This window comes from Pelodiscus sinensis, chromosome 16 (assembly GCF_052426305.1).
Source record: "Pelodiscus sinensis isolate ZL-2025 chromosome 16, ASM5242630v1, whole genome shotgun sequence".
Lineage (NCBI taxonomy): Eukaryota > Metazoa > Chordata > Testudines > Trionychidae > Pelodiscus > Pelodiscus sinensis.
In genome coordinates this window covers 18,109,474-18,132,585 of record NC_143067.1, presented here as the reverse complement: position 1 = coordinate 18,132,585, position 23,112 = coordinate 18,109,474, and the positions used below count along the sequence as shown (strand labels likewise).

General features: G+C 38.8%; 2 protein-coding genes across 8 annotated transcripts in view; one reads left to right on the top strand and one right to left on the bottom strand.

Moving 5' to 3' along the window:
* AFF4 (ALF transcription elongation factor 4) overlaps positions 1 to 16,029 on the top strand; it is a 110,700-nt gene extending 94,671 nt beyond the window's left edge. For all 7 annotated transcript variants that reach the window (XM_075900326.2, XM_075900327.2, XM_075900325.2 and 4 more), the window contains 8 exons: positions 698 to 795; positions 3,308 to 3,371; positions 3,511 to 3,647; positions 4,060 to 4,131; positions 5,842 to 5,935; positions 7,592 to 7,635; positions 9,926 to 10,146; positions 10,750 to 16,029. In XM_075900326.2, the coding sequence (XP_075756441.2) occupies positions 698 to 795; positions 3,308 to 3,371; positions 3,511 to 3,647; positions 4,060 to 4,131; positions 5,842 to 5,935; positions 7,592 to 7,635; positions 9,926 to 10,146; positions 10,750 to 10,868 (849 nt within the window). In that variant the 3' untranslated portion in view covers positions 10,869 to 16,029. The remainder of the gene's footprint in view (positions 1 to 697; positions 796 to 3,307; positions 3,372 to 3,510; positions 3,648 to 4,059; positions 4,132 to 5,841; positions 5,936 to 7,591; positions 7,636 to 9,925; positions 10,147 to 10,749) is intronic.
* Positions 16,030 to 16,606: 577 nt separating this feature from the next.
* Positions 16,607 to 18,936, bottom strand: LEAP2 (liver enriched antimicrobial peptide 2). The gene is made up of 3 exons (XM_025187452.3): positions 18,777 to 18,936; positions 18,140 to 18,279; positions 16,607 to 16,929 (listed from the first exon to the last, which is right to left on the bottom strand). Exons 1-3 carry the CDS (start codon positions 18,831 to 18,833, stop codon positions 16,893 to 16,895), a joined length of 234 nt encoding a protein of 77 aa, XP_025043237.1. The 5' UTR covers positions 18,834 to 18,936; the 3' UTR covers positions 16,607 to 16,892.
* Positions 18,937 to 23,112: the final 4,176 nt, after the last annotated feature.

Here is a 23,112-nt window from a genome sequence, read left to right as displayed (position 1 = left end):
TCTGCAAACTTAATAAGCTTACTTTCTATGCCAATATCTAAATGGTTTGATGAAGATAGTGAACAGTACTGGTCCCCAAACAGACCCCTGCAGAACCCTACTTGTAATGTCCTTCCAGCATGATTGTGAACCATTAATAAGTACTCTCTGAGAAGGGTTATCCAGCCAGTTATGTACCCACCTTATAGTAGCCCCATCTAAGTTGTGTTTGCCTAGTTTATTGATAAGATCACGCGAGACTGTATCAAATGCCTTACTAAAGTCTAGGTATACAATGTCCACCGCTTCTCCGTTATCCACCAGACTTGTTATCCTGTCAAAGAAAGCTATCAGATTGATTTGACATGATTTGTTCTTTACAAATCCATGCTGGCTGACATTTATCACCTTATTTTCCTCCAGATATTAGCAGATGAATTCCTTAATTACTTGCTCCATTATCTTTCCTGACAGAGAAGTTAAACTGACTGGTCTGTAGTTTCCTGGGTTGTTCTTATTTCTTTTTTTATAGATGGACACTATATTTGCCCTTTTCCAGTTTTCTGGAACCTCTCCTGTCTTCTGTGATTTTTTTCAAAGATGATGGCTAACACATGTGAGACCACCAGGAAGAAATTAAGCAATGAACAATCATCTTTTTTTAGTAGATTTCTAAATGCTTTCATAATTACTAATTGTGGCAGTCTTTCCTTCACAGGAAAAAGTTCTAAACAGTTCATCAAACTGTCCTCCTGCATCCACCCCAGCTACTGAAAGCTCGAAGTCCAGAAGAGCAAAACTTGTTTTTGATGACAGGTGAGAACAGTGGAAAGTGCTATGCACATTACATTTCCTCTTCTCTAAATAGGGAATTAATTTGGGTGTGTAATTGTATAGTAGCTTCCTATGGATGAGAGATGCTTTGCCTTGAGTGTACCATGTTGTTCTGTGGAGACCTGCATGTTGTTCATGTAATCGTATGCCTGATATATGTATCAAAAATTTGCTAGATGTTCCAGTCATTGCAAAGGAATCTATGATTCCTTTGTGCATTTGTACTCAGCCTGAAACAAGCAAGAAGTGGATTCTGACAGTATGTGATTGTCTTGTGTCCATTTTTAAGAAATACTAGTCTCCCTTTCTACAGGCTTATTTCATACCTCTCCAGACAAGTCTGCCTGTCCACTTTGGGCTGAGCTGGCTTCCCCTGGAGTCAGTGACTGCTCGCAGGCATGATGAGGATGGCATTGCAGATGCACAAAAGTGGGAACTTGGAATCATTTGGTTCTGTGCTGTCTAAGTTAAAATATTTTGGAGGATCTGATTCAGTTTAAAAAAAAAAGTGCTCAAGTGAACAAATTCACATCAAGATCATGCATGCATGATCTTATTTCATGCAGATAGCTGGGTGTTCTGTACAGGGGCTCTGTTCCAGTTTTATCAACTAATTCAAGGTTGGTTGATTTAAAAGTATTGCTTTCTGAATTAAGTACTTTTAGGGGCCAACACAAAGGCAAACAGCCTGATTACAGGAATAGTTTGCGTCGTCTTCTACTAGATATTGCCAGACAGAATCAAGTTATGATGGAGTTAATATTTGGAGCACACATCTATAGTTCCAAGGAAGTTGTATTTGGCTTGGGGATAACTACATTAAAGCCAGGAATTTCAGAGTTCAGGTTACACTTAAAAGAAATACATATTTATTAAGGTATGGCACGCAGGTGGTTTTGACTGCCCTTCAGTGACTGTATAATTAAGCATTTTAATATTTTTGTTTTGAGGTTATGGTAAACTGACCTATAAAGATATTAGGTTTTTTCCTTTTATAGAGTGAACTAGTGCCCCCTAAAAAATATGATTCACTTTTAAATGAACTGTTATAAAATTGTGGGTTTTTTTTAAAATGAAATTGGGTGTGCCTAGTGCTCCCTATTGTTGTGAAATAGGGGACTGGTTAACTCCACCTATTTGTGTATTTGGGAACTCTTGTTCAGATTTTAGTCAATGACCTTGTAAAATATATTGTTTAATAGGAATGAGCAGTCCTATTAATCTCTAGAGACTAGTAGAAAATTAAAGATCTTATAATTACTCTTTCGAGCTTGATTTAGGACATGAAGCCATATACCACAAATCAGCTTGTGTGACCGAAGTTCAAAAATAACAATGGAATTACTGATTCTGTCTTGATTTCTTCTGGAAGTTTCACATCTGTGTTAATATTACCCTTTGTCATCTGCAGATTGGGAGCTCTGCACAGGGACATGTCAGATCAGGGGTGGGCAATAATTTTTGGTGGGTGGCCACTCCCAAGATTTTGGAAAGTGATCAAGGGCTGCAATTTTCTGTGGAGATGTGGGGTCTAGGCTGGATACAGAAGGGTGCACGTGGTAAGGGACTGGGGTGCAGGAGATGGTGTGAGTCTGAGAGGGAGTTTGGGTGAAGGGAAGGGGTTGAACTAGGTTTGGGGATTGGGCTGCAGGGTCTGGGTGGGTGTTCGGTTGTAGGAGAGGATTCTGGTCTGGGGGAGGGCTGTATGAGGGGATACAGAGCCTGAGAGGGAGTTGTGACCTAGAACTGGGGGGTGCAGAGGGTTTGGATGGTGACCTGGGGGAGGGAGTTGGGGTGCAGGAGGGGCAAGGGTACCAGAGGCAGGCTCTGGCTGGGAGTCACTTACCTAAGTACTCCCAAGGCAGGCTGGGCTCCCTGCCTGCTGCAGCCCCACATAACTTAGAGCTGCAGGCTGTTCCCTCCATGTGGCTCTTGGCTTCGGGAGGGGGAAGAGGCTTGGGCTGCCCCTATACCCAGGCCAATCTCTCAGATCCTGTTGGCTGGTTGTCAGTTCCTGAGGATTGGACTGGGGGCAGAGAGATCACATGAAGCCTCCCCTTTCCGCCAGAGCAGAGAGCTGCTGGACTGTCCTTTAAATCTGTGGCACCTGTGTGCCTGAGGGTCCCAGCTGTGTGGTCTGCAGGCCAGATCTGGTGGCTTTGTGGGCTGGATCTGGCCCCTGGGCCATATTTTTTCCAGCCCTGTGTCAGCTGACAACAATGATTGAGCTAATGTCTCTGATTTGCTTGGCTAGGAAATGTGGAATAAGATTGGTAAATCCAGTGACTCTTAGTTGTCTTAAAACAGTAGTTGGAAATAACCAAAGTAACTACATTTAACTGTTTAAAAGGGTCTTTTATTATAAACACTATATGTGCTATAACTTGAGGAAGGAAAAAAATAACCATCAAAAGATCCTATAGGTACAAACCTTGACACGCAAAGGGATCAATTTTTAAATCTTATTAAACTCAGTTTTGTTTGTTTGTTGCAGGACACATTCAGCTGATCATTATTTACAAGAAGCGAAGAAGTTAAAGCACAATGCAGATGCATTGGTAAGTAGAACCAAAATAATCTATTTAGAGGGTTGCACGTACTGTTAAATTGGTTTAACTCCTTTTGAACTTGTACTCTTCTTTAGTGCTGTAATTCTCTCCCACATCTGTCTGTTTTTTAAAGTTTCATTCTCTTCAGTCTGACAGATTTGAGAAAGCTGTTTACTACCTTGATGCTGTAGTGTCTTTCATCGAATGTGGGAATGCATTGGAGAAAAATGCTCAGGAATCCAAGTCCCCGTTCCCTATGTATTCAGAAACTGTGGAATTAATCAAGTAAGCTTTATAAAGCAAGTAATAAGTGAAGAGCCAGGGAACAGGCAGGTGGTGCCCAGATTCTGTTCTTGATTTTGTTGCCAATATTTGGAAACTCGCATCTGTAAACTTTACTCAACTTATCCATTCGTTGGGGGTTAATGTCCTTTTAAAAGGACTTTAAGACCCTTAGATGAAAAGATTTACGTGTTAGTGCAAATTGTAACATAAAAACCAAAAAAGCATTCTAAAACTTTCCTCAGCTAGACTTTCTAGTAAATTTTCTATGGATCTCTGATAAAATGTGAGCAGCTGGAACTATGTCTTAATGGTTTTCTTAAAATAATATTAAATTAGATATGGCAATTGATAAATGACATTTTATTTTCATTTACAATTTATTTTGTCATTTACTTGATGTGTTGGTTTGCAGATACACTATGAAACTGAAAAATTACTTGGCACCAGATGCTACAGCTGCAGATAAAAGGCTAGCGGTGCTTTGGTAGGTACACTTTGGTTTAGTAAAACGTCTTGAGTCAAATTAGTGTGTGTGTTATGTCCAAAGATTCAAGTAAGCTTGTCATAGCCATAGATCAATTTTTTCATGGCATACCCTCCCATATTCCTGTCCACAGCCTTACTCCCTCCTGGGAGCCTAGCTCTCGGATGGGGGTCAGTGAGATGGACAGGGATAAGTGGGGAGAGCGCGTAACATGAAAAAAACTGATCATTGGCTATGACAACTTAATATTAGTCATACATGGTTAAAGCACAGTTTTTTGGACTACTTTTTTTTAATGTTTGCAAATTTGTAAGTAGAATTAGACTGCATTGCTAAAACTGCAGCATTAATGTATCTGTAATTTCTGTTTCCATGCTCACACTTATGTGGATGTGAAATGTTCGCCTTATGTGAAATTGACAGTGTACTATCAAGTTAAATGTCTATTTCTCTGCCATTGTTGCTCTTTTCTGAGAAGCTCAATGTTCCATAAAGCATAGTGGTTGTATTAAATAATGTAGTGATTGTTCGGGAAACAGGGACATTGACATTTATTGCTTAAGAGAGAGATTTGACTAATAGAACACTGATTTGAGCCTTTACCTTTTAATGCTGGTCTTGAAATTGAACTGTATACTGACCCTTAGGATTGAAAGAAGCATCAGTAGAAGACTAGTGGAGCCCAAAGATCTTCCTGTTATGCCCACCTACTGATGAGTCAATGTGCTGTGTATGTCAGTCACTTAATGTTCCAAATTGTTCAGGCTGCTTCAGAGCAGAAAGGACAGGAATCAGTTTGGCATTGGGTGAAGAGGGAGGGGGAAATATGATGTCAGATGCTACATGTTGTGATGCATATCCTGGTGTAATGGGCTTCATTTATTGTTAATATATTTATTTTGTTTATTCGCTAGTCTAGGAGATCATTCTTGGTTGTAATATCAACTCAGTGAGCAGAACTGGTTATGTAAACAAAGACAATGAAGAGCATGTAACTGAGATCTTTTGCTCAGGATTAGAGATGTTAAATTTAGTTTAACCAACTAGTTGATGGACTTTCCATAGACTAATCTATAAGAGGGGGAGCTGCAGCAGGGTTAGTTCCTGGTTCTGTGAGCTGAGCCAGCTGAGAACCAGGTCTCTCTCTCCGCCTCCTCCCTCGGCCTGGCTGCACACCAGCCTTAAACGTAAAAGGCTGGAGCACAGTTGGGGGGACCTGGGGTGAGCCGCGAATCAGCTGTCCTAGCTTGTGCCAAGTCCCCTGGCTGCACTTCTGTTTTTTAAACCTATTAAGAGCCAGCAGGCTCTTAATACATTTAAAAAGAAGAGGCACGCTGTCTGGTACTCCCGCCTGGTCCCTGCTACTCCCCTGGCCTCTGTGGAAAGGGTGCTGGGGGGAACTGGTTTTTAAGATGGCTCTCTTCCCCCCCACGCCCCACTGCTCCCCTCCCTCTGATAGAAGCAGCAAGGGGGATAAGTGACTAGTTGACTATCCGATAAGCTTTTGTCCAATAATCTTATATTCCTACTCGGGATTAGACTCTTTAATTTTTCTGAAAAATGAAATCGTGCTACTGTTGATGACAAAAGTTTAACTCTGAACTTCAGATAGTATGCTTGAAAAACACACAGCTGCTAGCTGTGTACTTGCATTACTGAACTGTGGTATGCACATTCATTGTAAATGTGTTGCTGTTTTTCTTTGGCTAGTCTTCGATGCCAGTCCCTGTTATATCTAAGGCTTTTCAAGCTGAAGAAGGAGAGTGCATTGAAATATTCTAAAACACTGACAGAACATCTAAAGGTACAAAGTTTCTGTATTATTGAGAGAAATCAAGAGAGTACCTTAGATTTTCAACTAAAATGTACTTCAATATGCCTCTGTCTGGATAAGTGGCCCTTAAAGTTGAATTCTAACACACTGAACATTAATTTTCTTTTTTGTTACTGATCAAGATGGGAAGGGTGGCTACTTGCAGCATGACCACAATGTTGTTGTTATCCTGATGGTTTTAGCATAATTTTCCATTTATAGTAATTTTTTTTGTCTGCTTTAACGAATAAACAATTGAGCAGATTTCAGAGAGGATGAAAAGAACATCTTCCTGGCTGCAGACATTACAAAGTTTAACCTAACTTTCATGTATGATATTAAGGGAATTCTGTTTCTGGAAGTACATTTTATGACTGCAGCTGTCCAGAAGATGATAGTGGAGTAAATAATTTGTAGCTCATCCAACAACTTCCAAAGTCAGTCTTCTTAGCCAGCTTGCCTGAACTTTCACATACTCCCATGATTTTATATATTTTCGTTAGTATTTAAGGTGCCATGGGACCACTAACTGTTTTTAAAGTTCTGGATTAACACAGCTACCCCTATGAGATACTCCCATGAGACGTTCTAGAATTTTCAGTAAAAACCTGTTTTAAGTCTGGATCTGGTTTAAACCTACTACCAGAGACTAACACATTTCTCCAGCTCACTCACTTGAATCTAGTCCCTGATAGGGTACTTAAGACATTTAAAAGGCTCTAGATGAGATTAAGGATGTTAAGAAGCGGGTAATTGACTAATCATGTACTCAATATAATTTGTATGGTGTACATGATTAGTTAATAAGGGGCCCCACTGTGGCTCTGCAGTTTAAATGTAGTAGGAGCTGGGCACGCAAGCAGTCCAGATCCTACTACATTAAACTGCACAGCTGCAGTGGGATAGGTTGTAGACCCAGCGCGAGCCGGGGCTGCTGAGTCCTGGCTTGTGCCAGGTCCCAGACCTACCTCGCTGCGGCTCTGCCTCTTAAATGTAGTAAGAGCTGCTTGGCTTTGATATAGAAGTAGCAAGCAAGTGCGGGGGAGGAACCAAATAGTTGACTTGACTACCTAATAAGCCTAGACTTATCGGGTAGTCGACTAATCAACTACTCTTTTTTACATCCCTAGATGAAATTGCTTAATCTGAATTTAGGCTGGGATTTTCCAAGGTGTCAGTAGGAATTAGGCACCTAATTTGGAAGCTCATAGTTTTCTTCAGAAATCCTAGCCTTTAATAGAGAAAGCAGCATGCTGAGGTATTTCTAGCTTTTGAGGAAGGAGTTTAATTGCCCAGTACCAGTGTTAACAGCCTTCACTTTGCTGTTAAAAGGAGAATGCTGGAAAAAATTATGAAACTTGCCACCATAAGCAATACAGTCTAGTGGTCAGTGGAAGGAATCAAGTTAGGATACATGAATTCTAATCCCAGCTGTTTGCTATGTACTATAGACAGATCAGTTAAATTCTTGGTGTCTTAGTTTCAGCAATAAAATTGAATATTTTGTCAAAATTTAAAGTGCTTTAATTCTCCCATAATGGTTCAGACTTTTGGTTATCACAAAAGTATTCATTTGTAAAAACCTTTTTTAATAAGCTATTAACATGCATTTAAAAATCACCTGGCAAATTTATTTTTCCTAAACAGAATTCCTATAATAACTCTCAAGCACCATCACCTGGCATGGGAAGGTAAGTAGCTTTGTAACTTGTATATTAAACTACTTGATTTGGACATTTTTAAAACTTGAGGGAGAGGGGAATGGAAAAAAGGCAATCTGAAGGAACTGATTTCAGTGATTATTAAACTAGCTAGATGTATCTTTCCTGTGAGAACCAAACTCTTAACAATTAAAGTAAAAACTATTTCCTCCATCTGTTATGTACAATAAAGTGTCAGAGTAGGGTTTATAAAGTCACTCTTTACTCATATTACATAATTTTATCTGAAGTTTCATTAGCCATTTGTATTTCTATAAGGATCCAGGCTATGTGTTGGATAACTGTTAAATATGTTCACTTAATTGTTCAGGTAAATTTTGTAAAATTGCTGTTTTTGAAAGCACTCGAGCCGGAATTTTAAATAACTCCTTACTGCAGTAGAAGTCTATGCCCTCTAGTACTGGATTAATATACAGCTCTAATTTCAATGGGTTTTGTTCAAATATGACCCATTTACTTCTCCAGCATTAAGAGAACTATAGACTTCCTAAAATGCCTGGAACCATTTGAGCTTGAAATGATATACAGGCAGTCCCCGGGTTACGTACAAGATAGGGACTGTAGGTTTGTTCTTAAGTTGAATTTGTATGCAAGTCAGAACTGGTACATATTGGGGGGGGGCGGGACGGGGAGCTGGAGTTAGGTGGAAAAGACCCTGATTCTCATACAACGTCCTTATTCTAAGAAAAACACATACTGTTTTGATATGAAGGTTTTTTTGGTTGATATTTTAATTAAAAATTGATCATAAGTTTCAGTGTTTCATGCTATATCCAAATCTTCCTTTTGGGGTACCTGAAAGATCCCAGTTATTCATTTAATAGTCAGAATCTTTGTTTTTTATAACTAAAAAAAGTTTATTCAATACATATTACTGTTCCAAATAGAATTTGCTACAGATGGTTCAGTGAAATGGGTATTAAGTGTAATCAATAGTCATTGGAGAGCACAGTGAAATATTGATACAATCAAAGCTGTTGTTGTATTCTGCTCAGCAGAATACGGAAATCCCTTCCTGTGAAGTGTGTGTGAGAATTTATCCACAGGATTAATTTTAAAGAAAAATTCTGTGTTGGGAACAGGAGTTTAGCCACAGGTGGGTCCTCATTGTCCACTCACCCACTTTGCAACCAGACCCATCCCCTCGGGGCTTACCCTGCTCCGCTCCAGCCAGGGTGTGGGGCTGGGGCTTATCCCCTCTTCTGTCCTGCTCCTCCCCATTCTTGCCCACCCACACCACTGGGTAATTTTTCAGCTTCACCTCTGCCAGGCTGGAAGGGACTTGTTAATTTCACATGATGCTAACAAGATACTTACAGCTCTAGTGCTGAAGAGGGAAAGAGCTGTTGCTCTCAAGGTGGGGACTGTAACACAATGGGTCTCACTGCCTGCTGCTCCTGCTGTTCCCTAGGAACTTAATTTTTCTGCTCTGGGGTACCCCCTTTTGGCTGGTGTCTTGTTCCCCCCAGCAGACCCGCGTCCTCCACGGCGAGAAAAGCTGCTCCGCATCTTCCTGGTCTGCTGCGGGGGGAGGAGGGGAGGCGCGGGGCGCTAGCTCTGCATCTCCCTGATCTGCTGGGGGGAAGCGTGCCCCCCGCGCCGCTGGAGGCGGTGACAGTGGGGGAGGCACCCCGCACTAGCTGCGCCCCCCCGTTTGTAACTAGGGATCCAACGTAAGTCGGATTGATGTAACCCGGGGACTGCCTGTATTCAGAATGCAATACATGCAGGACTACCAACTGCACAGGGAGCAATTTGCTTGTACGTAAACTCTAGGAATAATATTCTGATATATTTATCTGTGTAGTCAGAGAACATACAAATCTGAAAATCTAATACAATTTTAAATTTCTCAACCTATTAAACATTTGACAATATATGGCAATGTAGCTCTTTTTCGTGTGGTTCTGATTTTATTCTTTCATCAAGTTTATTCCTTAAAACGTACATTTATCAAACTTTCCTCAGTAAAATAATTAAATTAAAAGGTAAGGAATTTGGTCATAGAGTTAAATCACAGAGCTTGAAACCTTAGATGCTGTTCCCAATTCTCATGCAGATTTCATAAGGCATCAGAAAAGTCACTTAAATTTCTTTGTTGCTTAATTTAAATGTAAATCACTTGAGATCCCAGGATGGAAGTACAAACTATTTTAATTCCAAATTAATAAATTATGCAGCTTGATATGTCAGAATACATACTTATTTTGATATTTTGTGTATTAAAAATCATGCTTTTGTTTGTTTTTTTTTAAACTAGCAAGCCTGTTGGTATGCCATCTCCAGTCTCTCCGAAGCTGTCTCCAGGAAATTCAGGGAATTACTCTTCGGGGGCATCGAACTCTTCAGGGAGCAGTTCTTCTGTAACTATCCCACAGAGAATCCACCAGATGGCAGCCAGCTATGTCCAGGTTACATCCAATTTCCTCTATGCCACTGAAATTTGGGACCAAGCTGAACAGCTTTCTAAAGAGCAAAGAGGTAAGACTTGGTAGAGTCTGTAAAATTGCATGTGTTGAACTGTGCCATAAATGCTTGTAGATCTTTCACATTGAGCAAATTCGCTAATAGTATACAAGGCATATTTTGCAGTTGGTGTTTTGCTGTAGGAAAGAGGGATAATTATTGCCTTAGATTTTCAATAATATCTCAGACTTCTATGCTTTTGATGCTGAATGATATAAATAAGCCTTACACTGGCAGAATATAGGCAGACATAATTTTGGGGGCTTACTATAACTTCTAACTTACAAATATGGATTTATATTTGCATTTTTTAAAATTGTATTAATTGAATATGCAAAATCTTTTGGGGAATTTACCACTTTTGGGAATGGGAACATCAGTTTGTAAAACCTTCCCATCTGTTCTTATCAATCATTTTACTGCAAAAATGGTTTTTTATTCCTGTACTGTTTTCACCTCCTTCCACCTCTTATCTCTCAGATGACATCAGGGGAGAGAGGTGTAATTTGTTAACCCATAATAAATGGCTTTCTCCTCAAAACCACGTTCTCCAAAGAGAAGTAAGTAAATGTGAAAGGAAATGTGCATAGTTTGATTTATTTTTTCCTGTCATTCTAGAGTTCTTTGCTGAACTGGATAAAGTTATGGGCCCTCTGATTTTTAATTCAAGCATCATGACAGACCTAGTACGTTACACCCGACAGGGATTACACTGGTTGCGTCTGGATGCTAAGTGATATCTTGAACTGAAGGAATCAAAAGTAGAACACACTTTTCTTGCTGCCTCTGATTTTTCTCCACAACACTGTGTCATGTCAATAAGGAAGACTGCCATAACACATTGCATAGTTGACACTAAAAGCAAGGAATGCTTTCACTTCTCCCATCCTTCTTTGTATGTTTAACCCCAAACCATATCATGTTAACAGACTTCTTCAGTATTCTCCTTTTTAAGTTATTTAAATATTTTAAAATCGGCTACATATTAATAAGATATGGCTTCATTGCTCTGTAGTGGGATTGGAATTCCAGTCAATAATACATACCTAATCAGTTTTAAAGCTTATTTATTTTCATTTGTTTTTAAAAAATTTTTACGAAACCCAGCTATGGGTCCTTTTAAGACTTAGCTATTTCTTCCTATAAACTTACCCTATCAAGTACTTAGCAGAGATTAAATGTAGACACTTTATTTAAGTACTGCGTGAGCTTGTTACTCTGTAATGTCTTGTGGTGGTAGAGCTTGTTAAAGAAAATAAGGGTTGATAGGTTCTAAAATCTAGGAACACCATGCTTTTCATGTCTAATGCCTACGACTCAAATCTTAAATAACTACAGTTTTATTATTGCAGAATTTGTACTAAATTAAGAAAAGTTCCAGAGATATTCTTCTACACATTAAGATATTTCATTTAAATGAAAATATAAGAGATGTATATGGAAAGATATTTAGTTATGTCTAACTTGGGTTGTTTTTTCAAGATTATTTCAGAACACTTGGTTAACACTATAGCAATCACAAAACATTACAGTAAACTTGCATTTAATGCAATATTGAAGTAATGGAGTGAGAATGAGCTTCAGCCTCTGATAGGTGCATACTGGAAATGTTTCATAATTGGACAATCTTGTGCTTTTTTAATATCTCCATTTAAAACCGGTCTCCTTGCTTGTAATTATTTGACAATGAAGCAGCCAAGTTAACAATTGAAAGAACCAGTAAATAATTACTACTAGAACTGTCTGTATTATTTCCATTGACTGACTGGGAAACCAAAAATCATAATAAGTGTTAAGATCCATTTTTCCTTTTTGGGTCTGCTAATAGATGGACATAATCATGCCATAATGGCTATTGTGGGGTGCAGAGCTCATCTTTCACAGGGACATTGTGAAACTGTTCTGATGTAGAATTTATTTAAAATTTCTGTTTGCCTCCATGTTAATAGAGGCTCTTGTTAATGTCAGCTGTTTCTGAGGGGAGCAGAATATTCACTTTAGAAGTATGATGGTGCAACAAGAATCCTGCATGGAGTTCCAAGTGGCTGCTTTTAAAAGTTGTAATCCAAAGTACCTTTCCACAAAAGGTTATTGTCTAGGTAAAAGATTAAAAATTATACTCCTTTCAATATTGCTTAGTGTCCCTATCATGTCTGGTGTGCCTTATGCCTTACTTTTAGATGAAGATTTTATGAATTGTTTACAAGGTGAAGTTTTACAGCAGGACCATATATACTGTATGGAGTTGGTCTTCTGCAGTACTTTTGGTAAAATTCCATTTCTTTTCAACAGTCCTAGTGTATGTCATAGAAACTTTACTTCCTGTTACAGTGGTCTCCTTTTACAGAGTCAAACTCTGAACCCATTAGAGTGGTATTGTGAAGTGCTGCTTTGTTTTTATTTCCCATTGTCCCTTTATCTTCTACCAGATGTGAACATGCATGTTCAGGAAAATTATTGCACTAAATTTGTGTGTAGTTGTAGTCAAGTGCCAAAATGATGGCAATCTGAAAAGAAGGAATAGAATTCTATGCTACTTAGTACTGCAGTATGTCCTATGGGCTTTAAAAGTTAAGAAGTTTTGCAAATTAGTAACTTCACTGAACTGTAGCTGCATATTCATAGAGCTTCCTTTTTGTGTTCCAACATTATTTGTACTTCCAGAAAAGCTTTGCTGCAGACATATGGAGACAGTTAACCAACTTATGACTTTTCCCATTATACTTCAGCTTACATTCACTGTTAGAGATGGAACTTTCTCTACTCTCAAACTCTGCATCTTGGTTAATGGGACACTGTCAACTATTTTTCCTTTGTAATACTCTAAAGTGCCTAGCACACTTTTGACGCTATATAAAAATACTTTCTTAGAAGCTGCATTGTGATTTTGTTTTTTGTATAGTGCTGCAGTAGCCAGCATGGCTGTTTCTAGCTTGCTCCATTATGAACCATTACCATTGCTGTAAGCAGAAATAGTCTCATCTCTGGGAATATTGTTTTTTTTCCTTAACCCAAGTCTCACCAGTATCATTGAGTGGTACATTTTTAAGAGACCAGTTTGGTGTGTGTTCTTTATATCCAATGGATTTTAAATATTTGTCTAAAAAATCCAGAAGACTTTTTAAAATCTGTCAAAATGGGGACCCCAATGAGCTAAACAGTATACGTTCTGGTGAAATGCCTTCTGGAGTATTGTCCCAGGTTTTCTATATACGCGAGACATATGCAATGATCTTGTTAAAAAACAAAAGCTCCCTTATCTTTGGCCATTTCAAATGGATTAAACTCAGTTTGACAATTCCAAAAGCATGTCTATCTTGGGGATTACCTATTGCTTCAGTGAGAGAATTTTATTTTGCCAGATACAGAAGTTAAAACACAATGCAAATAATTCATAAACTTCCATCTCTCTGCCAAAATGCAGGCTAACAAATCTGTCCTTTTTAATCTTTAATCATCAATATGTAAAATTCATATCACTTGAGCGCTATTGCAACATGCTCTAGTGTCTTGCCATGAAGGAATCCTTAACCCCTGGTACTAAGGGTTCCTTAGATGATTATATATTTACACATATCAGTGTTGAAGTTTTATTCATCCCTTTATGTCCCCCCAGTGGTGAACCCTTTTTTAAAAAAAGGCTTAATAATCAGACTAGGCTTGCTCAGACAAATTATTTTGAATTTGCTGTCAAATTTTCAGGTTCAGACATGACAAGTTGCATCATTTATAATTGTTAATGAGCCTTTAGGACATCAGAACAAAGTAGCCCATGATTTATTTTGATTTGAAATTATTAGCCGTAAAACAGAGCGCATTGGATGGCTCTCTTCTCGTCTTTTGACGGCAGTATGCAATTTATATTGTGTGTGTGTGTGTGTGTGTGTGTGTGTGTGTGTGTCTATATATATAGATATATAAATGAACGCAGTCTGTCCAAAGTATGTTATACTTGTTTTTAGATTATAGTGCAACTGACTATATTGATATATTATTTATTAAACTGAGTGCTGAATCACCATCTTACTGGTGATGAATCTTGATATTCTACAGGAGTGCAATGTATATTCTTTATATTGCTGAGGTTTGATTGCTGTGATTTAAAAAAAAAAAAAAACCTAACGTATTTATGAATGACCCCAACATATAGAGAGTCAGTACTTTATGAATATAATTTCATACTTGCCTGGGGCAAGTGAAATAAAGCCTTAGGCATTGACTGAGTAGTTTGCCAAACTAGTAGAAGGAGACTACCTTTGCTTTATTTAATATTTTGTTTACCTAGCGGAAAAATTTACTGTCATTGATAGCAGTGCTTATATTAAAACAGTTACAAAAGGGCCTGAGCAAGTCAAGTTTGAATTAATTTTCCCATTGGGGAGTAAGTAATTTCCAAATAATTGATATTAGCGTTCTAGCAAATACTTCATAAATATTTTGGTCAAGGATTGAATTACTTTAGATCTAGTCAATCAGTATTATAGAAAGCTGTATATTTCCAAAAACACAATTACATTAGCTATCTTTAAATAAAGAGTAGCCAAAGGTTTTGCTAGCCAACTCTGTTAAACACAGACTATTGTAAGGAGATTCTTTGGAGATGGAAGTGCATAAAAAATCATGTTGTCAAATCTCATTTTTGAAGGAGTTTTGTCTGTGATGCCATTTTAAACTTAGCAGTGTTAGGAGGAAAGAGGAAGGGCATCTATAAAAATAAGAGATTTTTCTCATTGTGAGAGTGCTAGAGCAATGAACCTGGCCAGTTCAAAGACTAGACTTTGAGATTGACAGCATTCCCTCTTTCTGTGTTCCAATATTCAGCTGAGCTTCAGTTGAATACACTGTTGAGCAGTTTGAAGTACTGCTGCAGAATAGAGTTTATATAGGCTATCCTCATGTAATATTTTTTTACCCTGCTTTAATTCCATCTGGAAACTTAATGGAAATTCATCCATTCCAATTGATGTAACTCTCCATATTTATTAAGAGTCAATACTGGCAAATTGAAGTGTTCTCAGTCTTTAATTTAGATATAACCTTAGTAAATCATGCAGTTAAGTACACATAAGTATTGTAGTCCATATTTTTTTGGCTGCATTGGCATTAAATATCTGAAAGTTCAACTACAAGGACCAGACATGACTTTTGCAAGCACAGTTACTGACATTTGTATCTTGTCCCCCTTTTAAATGGTTTGAGGAAATTTTGTATATGGAGGATAAAGTGCTTATATATTTATTAAAGATCCTTTATCTTATTTGAAATTTAATATTATTTGGTGAAGAAGGGTTTTTTTCTTTGGAGGAGGGTTGAGTAGGGCAGAGGAAGGTAACTTTAACCTATTGCTTCAAAGCCCTGGTTAATCATGCAGAAAGGTACTGTTAATGACAGGATGTCTCTATCTTATGCTTTGTACATGACAAATCCATGTCTTACATTTTGTTTCTAGGCATCGGTTTTCAACCAAAACTTACAAAAAACAAAAAAACTGTGATTTTATTTGTTGCAATACGTTTGAAATATCAAAGGGTACTTTGGGGCTCAAAATTAGGATTTTTAAGTCAGTATGTGCATTTCACGTAATAAAGCTGTTAATGGTGAGCAAAGTATTATATACTAACTAGATTTTTCCACATCTGTATAGTATATTCTATGTATTTTGTGGTATTGAGATTATAGAAAGTTTAGTGTCTGAAACATGCGTTTAATGTGTATTTTTAAACAAATTTATGGCAATTAAAATATTTGGAGAAAAGGGTATCACATTTCAATTTGTAAAGATCTTTTTAACTACCGTGTCATTAAAATGCTTTGTACAATGCAAAATGTAATGTAACTGGAGAAACTAAGTTTAATAAATATGAAATAGATTTTCTGTATTAAACTTTATAAACAGTGCTTTTATCTTGTGTAGGCTTTCTCCTCTGTGGTATTACATCTTCTAGCTCAGTTCTCTTAGGTCTTCATGCCCTGTTAGTATTTCTTTCCACGCACCGCAGCAGAGAAGAATATATGTTATGCAGATGGTGCCCAAATTTATTTTGTAATTCATTTGATTCAGTGAAAATGCTCTTGTTTCAGCCCAGTTGATCAGCATGCAAAGGTAATTGTTGCTGAAATATTTTATTTTAAAATTAAGCTGATGAAACCTGCAGCAGTTACTCGGTTAAAATTGTTCTTTATTTGAGCAGTTTGGCATCACTGGATTTTTCTGGCATATGGAACGAATCTGCTATTATTTTGAGGCTCTTATTTAATAGAGTTGCTCACTCTGTTCCCTTTCTCAGAAGGGCTGCTTGCCTGAGAGCTGTTGGCTGGTGTCAGTGGGAGGGACAGATGATTGGTTTATGTATTCACCAGGCCAAAGGGTAAAATGTCCATAGTCCAGCTGCATATACACACTCCTTGAGAGTGCCTCTCCAGCTTGCACCCCCACTGTGGCTTTCTTTGTTCATTGAATACAAGAGACCAACTCTATTTGCTAAATACAAATCTTTATCTTATAGGAAAAAAGGAACAATTTAAAAACTGCAAGGTCTTCTATTGAGCATGTCTTCAGGAGCCCAGACCAGAGCATTGTTTCAACTTTCATGAAACCCTTATATCATTTCATACAACAAATGTTCATCTTAAAAATATTAAATATATGCAGTTGCATAATTCAAAGTGTCCTCACTTAAGGATAGTTGATAATAAATATTTCATATATAGGGTAGGACATTGTCAGAGGTAAAAACAATATTATCTTCTTTCGTGACAGGTCACTCACAGGAAATTCTTAGGGAACAGCGATTCTTCCTGCAAAAAAGGTATATCAATCATTATAGGCCTGGATTGATGTAATTATATAGGTCTCCATCTAGTATACCTATACACATAGCATTGTTCATTTAGTTCAGCTCCCTATGCAACTTGAATTTAAATCTGGTGTGTATGTTTACAGTAATTCTCAAATCTTAATGGTCAGCATATTCCAAAAGCACTTTTGAGGAAATGAAGATGCTATCAATGACTCTTGTTGGCAGGGAGGGATTGTTTGGTTTCTAGGGTGTAAAAATGTATTGTAAAAAGTGATGGCCTGAAACTCGTTCCTCTGCAGATGAATTGCACAAGTGCTGAATGCCCTACTGTGTAATCGAAATGCTTTTTCCTTCTAATCTACAGGCAGCTTTTTCAGCACCTATCCTTGCCTCTTTGAAAAGCTGAGGGGCAACATATCAGCTGTGTCAAACAGCTTATAACAGATTCTCACAAATGTATCGAAAATAACACTTGACTTCTATTCTCTATTAATTTCCCACCATGAATGTGTAGTGTGCGCTGCCTCGGCACTAGCCGCATCTCTTCCTAGATTAGGGTTGTAGGGTGCTAGGCATATTGCCACCAGCCTGGGTTCTCCCACATGAGTCAGTCTTCCATTATTTAATAGTATTAATGTATTTGGTGCATCTTGTTTAGACATAGTTGGAGGAAATGGGAAAGGGAGGCCCTGTTCCATCTGTCTAATAATATGGACTTATTCATGTTCAGACTTCTGAACTCCTTATCCTCATCTAAATAAAAATGTGTCGTCCTTTTATTGTGAGATGCTGCTTTTTAATGACACCATTTGTTTGAAGGGTGATAAATTTTATCGCTAAGAAGCAGTCATCACTTAAATCAGTCTTGTAGGAATAGTCTTAGGATGTGTTGTCTACTTACGCTAAATAATCTGTTCCACCTTGTATTTAGCCAAACAGAACCTTTCCCAATCCTGAAAAAGAGCTCTGTGTAGCTCAAAAGCTTGTCTTTTATGATCAGAAGTTGGTCCAATAAAAGATATTACCTCACCTGCCTTGTGTCTATCGCCAGTGCTCCTGCAAACTGTTTTGTTTGCCACTTGCACTAAGAAAACTAATTTTGAGAGAGCTGAACTTGTTCCAATCCTTGCTGCAGCTATTCTTTTTGTACAGAAAACAATCAAGTACTGTGATAATTCACCATAAATTACGTAGGAATGGGTAGTTACCTGCACAGCATTGAGATGCATTCATTGTCATGCCTGCATAATGCTCCTATAGGTCTGAGGGAAATCCCCCTCCAGAAAGGAGTCATCCTCCTTTGTCTTGTTAGTTGTGAGCTTGAATGATGCAAAGAAGCACAGTGTGTCTGAAATAGAATTGAAATACAATTGTCATGAAGGAATGGTGGCTTCCTGACATGGTTAGCATTAAGCATAGTTTTAATAGACTTGTCTCTGTATGTTTATAGTTGCTTCATTTGGTTGTCAGATCATAAGTCTTACTGAATGTCTATTTGCCTTGGTATGTTTGTAAAATTCTATATTAAAAAATAACACAGGCTCTCCAGTATTTGTGAGAGGGAAGCAGACATCCTCATACAGAGATGAAAAAACTTTGGCAGACACACTAAATTACTGGTCTAAACTGACTGACCATATCGGTATCAGAGCTGAGATACTATCTCTAGAGTTCCTGATTCCTGCTGCCCTCAAACCTCTGGCTTGTACTTCCTTCACTTGCTGAAGCAACTGAAACATACACTAACTCTAAATAGTGCAAGGCATTTTACGTATGCAAGTATGTGAACTTTCATGTTAGTAATTACTTGACAATTTAAAATAAAATGTTTCTTCCTGTTCTTACCTGCGTCAGTAGGGCTGCACAAAACAGTAAGAGTGCTATAACTTTCAAACACTGCATCTTCTTTGGATAGGCTGCTAGTTACTAGTAACATTTGTGGAAGGGGCTGGAGTCCTGAATGAGTTCTCCTTTCAGCTAGACTTTTATAGCCTCAATTCCCTCTCCTTGCATCAGCTACCAGCTGTAACAGGGACAAAGTCCATTTTGGAGACAGGAGAAATTTAATAAGTTAATGTCTACTAAAGTCAATTAGTTCAAGGTCTATCTGGCAAATTTATATTTACTTTTCTGACACGTGTACTTAATATGTATAGGAAACAGATCATACAAACTTGTGTTAGGTTTAAAAAAAGTAACACCAGAGTTCTGCTGTGTACCTGCCTGCAAAAAGGGTCACTGGCCTCAGTGTATTTTCTTGGGAGCAACAGGTGTAACCTTTTCACTCCCATGGCAGCAAGTATTTAAATTGTTGTGGGTTTCTTAAAAGGGGGAAGCTTTGTCAAATAGTTTTACCTTGAGACTGGAAGGTGGGAGTTTTGATTCTACTCACTTTTAGTGCATTAAGGCAGTTTGAGCAAATTATTTAACTTCTGTGCCTTAGTTTTCCTGTGTGTCAAATGAACTACCCTCTGATTGGTGGTATTATAGGGTGAGTCCTTTTATTAATGCTTGAGGGCTTTTTACTTCATAATGATTTTCATTTAGAATTCATAATGTATAATTATAAATGTTAGTCTCTGAGGAGTTAATGTGGACCTATTTAAAGGTTATGTACAGGGAGCTATATGTATCTGAATAAAAGTAACAATACAACTTTTGCTTACCCAGGAGGGCTAACACAAGTGGGTGTTTAATTGGTTAGAAGAGGCAGTAGCAGCAGGCTCCAAATTGCAGTTAGCTTGACATTTAACTGTAAACTAATACTAGCAATATCAGCTTCTGAAAGAGCTTAGTGTGATCTTCTCAAACTATGGCAGGACCTCCCACTTTCTTAGCACAAACTCTTTTTATATGTAAAATATACTTTTAAATAAAATACTGGAGGTCAAGTGAATAAAATTGGGTACCTAAATTCTCATTAGCAGGGCCATGTGCAGTGACTGAGATGAAACCCTCAGCTGTGGAGATTTTTTACCTCCCACTCCTGCTATTTATTTTACATCTAAACTTTTCTGGTTTAAAAGTAGCATATGTAGAGGGTGTAGTATAGGTGTATAAGCATTAGCTTTACAAGAGCTTGTACCAGAGTTACAGGGTCAAAAGCTTGTGGGGTTTATCCAAATCCTTTGTCATAATGAACTACTTGGATTGAGATTTGGCACGTTTGAGTATGGCTTTACGAAAACTAAGCTCCTGTTTTCTCTTTATGCTCTTTGGGATTAGTTTTGGTCCTAACACGTTAGCCAATGGGAGCTGCAGGGGTTATGCCTCTACCTAGGCATAAGCATGGAGGGGGCCATGCTGTTGCTTCCAGGAGCTGCTTGAGGTAAGCACTGCCTGGAGTTGTTACCCATGCACAATTCTGTCTCTACCACGCTCTCAGGGCACACACCTTTATCCAGCTCTTACGGCTCAAGGTGTAGCCATGTAAATTTAAATAACTACCTTTACCCAATTCCTAGGGCTTAGGGCTTAACTTCCTGCATGTTTGCAGGATCTTTTAGCAATGAGGGAACCTTACATAGCAAAATCCTCACTCTCACTGAAGAATTCCCAAGCAAGCAGACTATACATGCAAAGCACATAGTGCCATGCTCATCAATCCTGATTGAGGCAGGCTAACTTCCCCTGTTGCCAGGTAAGATCAGTCTCATCTGGATTCTGGTTGCACGTCACAGTAGTGCAGAGGATTCTTGGCAGCTCTGATCTTAGGCTATGTGTTGGAAGTGACTTTGTCCAGCTGTTTTCTCCTTATTCTTTTGGTTCCTTCTTTTCCTTTCTTGCTCGTGGTCTTGACCCCCAGTTTACATAGTGAAATTTGAGTCTTGCTTAGCTCTTTCTTAACCAATTATTTTACTAAAATGTGACTAACCAGTTAACATACTAATAACAATTACCTAAACAATCCTACCCCACCATCTTAGTTGATTTACACCTAGCAAAAATTATACAGAAGGCAGAAACAATTAAAAACCAGACAGATCATACAAGCAATAGGAAAGTGAGGACCATAGATGGACATGGGTTCCTAAACTGGAGAGTGTAAAGAAATTCCAGGGGGGTGTGAGGCGATCCAGCCACACCTACACCCGTCAATCTCACCAAGTTTTGCTGCTATTTTTTTGGGAGGGGGGGCATGAGGATTTCTCAAATCAAAACGGGCATGATGCCGGAAAGTTTGGGAACCACTGACATAGAATGAGGATTCCACAACTGAAGTTTAAGTAAACACTTGTGTGTCACATTACAATAGGCAACTTCCCATTCAGTGACTCACCCCACCAGTTAGAGATGAGCCACATCTCCTTGTTTTTATTGATGAGTTCCTTTCCAGACAAAATGCTATACTAGTGATGCAAAGAGGAACAGAGGTTGGCTACCTAGCGCAGGTGGGAATGGGATTCTGCTTAATTGGTTACATTTTACATCCCTATATCAAATGAAGTTTTCCTTACCTATTTTGAGATTTGTTTCTTTATCTGGTGATAGTGGGTGCCATTAAGACAGGGTCTCCTTAACAGCCTGGTATCACACTATGGTAATGTAGTTTAGATGGAGTGACTCCTTCTATGTGCTTTATAGCTAATGCCTGCTGCTTTTTCAATCTGTCTGCAGATGAAGACCTTAGGCTTTAGGCCTTACAATATGGTTACAGATAAAGGCCATATCCTTACTGAGCTTGCACCCCTGAAACACCCCTCTAGTGTCCAACCCTGGCCCTAGCCCTGATCCCTTTCAGTCCCAGCCTGGAGCACCTTCTTATACCCCAAATCCCTCATCTCTGGCCCCAGAGCTCACATCTCTGGCCAGATCTCTCTCCCCTTCCCCAGCCCCGAGTCCCTTCCTGTACCCCGAATTCATTGGTGGGGCCACCCCTGAGCCTGCATCTCCACCCACTGTTTCATTAATATTCATGGCCTGCCATACACTTTCCATACTAAAATGTGGCCACTCCTGACCTTGATCATCTCTGGTATGTGTCTCAGACCTGCTCTTAAAAACCTCTGATGGAGATTCCACATCCTGCCTAAGCAGTTTTATTCCAGTGCTTAATTAGCCTGACACAGTTTTTCCTAATGTCCAACTTGAACCTATCTGCAATTTAAGTCCATTGCTTCTTGTCCTATCCTCAGAGGTTAGGAGCTGTTTGTCTGTCTTCTCCTTGTAACAACCTTTTACTTATTATAATGGCCTCTTTTCTTCAGACTGAAAAAATAGATTTGTTTAATCTTCCCTCATAAAATCATATTTTGTAGACTGAATAATTTTCATAGTTCTTCTCTGGACTTTCTCCAGTTTGTCCCTCTTTCTTAAAATGTGTAGCATCCAGAACTGGACACTATTCTGCTTGACAGCCTACACAGGAGGCATGGAAGAATTACTACTTGTGTCTTGCTTGCAACACTCCAGCTAATCCCCGAATGATTGTAGGGTGTGGGGGGTTTTTTTGTGTAAGCATGTTACAGATTGTTATAAAGAGGACTATGATCAATTGTTCTCTCCTGAAGGTAGTACAAGACGTAATTGGCTTAATCTGCACTCAGAGATTTAGGTTAGATATTAGGAGTAACACTTGAACTGCAAGGGTAGTTAAGTTCTACAATCTAACTTCCAAGGGAGGTTGTGGAATCTGTCATGAGAGGATTTTTAAGAGGTTAGACGAACATCTGCCCAGGTTGGTCCTGCTTCTGCACCAGGGTCTTGACTTGATGATCTTTTGAGGTCTATTCCAGCCCTAGGGTTAATGCAATGCATGTACCACACTCTGTACCTGGTTCCTATGTCTACTCTATTCTTAGTGCACCTCAATCTAGTCAAGGGCTGTAGAGATCACTGAGGCTAGTGATCAAATGAATCTCTTTAGCTGAAGGGTGGGGAACCATTTTAGGGCTGGGGGCTGCTGTCCCACAGAAAAATCAGTTGGGGGCCATACCAGTGAGAAGCCCCCCCAAAAAACCCCAACCTCTTATCTGACTGAGAAGCATTCCTCTCCCACATCTGAGCCCGGGGGGAGGGGCAGTCTAGTAGATTGTGTGCTCCAGTCTTGTGGTGGGCAGCTGGAGCCCCAATGCAGGTTCTGTACTGTGGTGAGGGGCATGATCCTTGTGGCCCCTGGGCCTGAGGTTCCCCACCCCTGCTTTAGCCCATTTCCCATTCACTTATTTTATCTTCTGGAGAA

What these genes read in the sequence shown, in the direction of transcription:
- LEAP2 (XM_025187452.3), bottom strand. Translation starts at nt 18,833, where the DNA reads ATGCAGTGTTTGAAAGTTATAGCACTCTTACTGTTTTGTGCAGCCCTA. An exon ending in GTGCAGCCCTACTGACGCAG is followed by an intron (nt 18,280 to 18,776) that starts GTAAGAACAGGA and finishes ATTCTATTTCAG; the next exon opens with ACACACTGTGCTTCTTTGCA. An exon ending in TGCATCTCAATGCTGTGCAG is followed by an intron (nt 16,930 to 18,139) that starts GTAACTACCCAT and finishes CCTTTTTTGCAG; the next exon opens with GAAGAATCGCTGTTCCCTAA.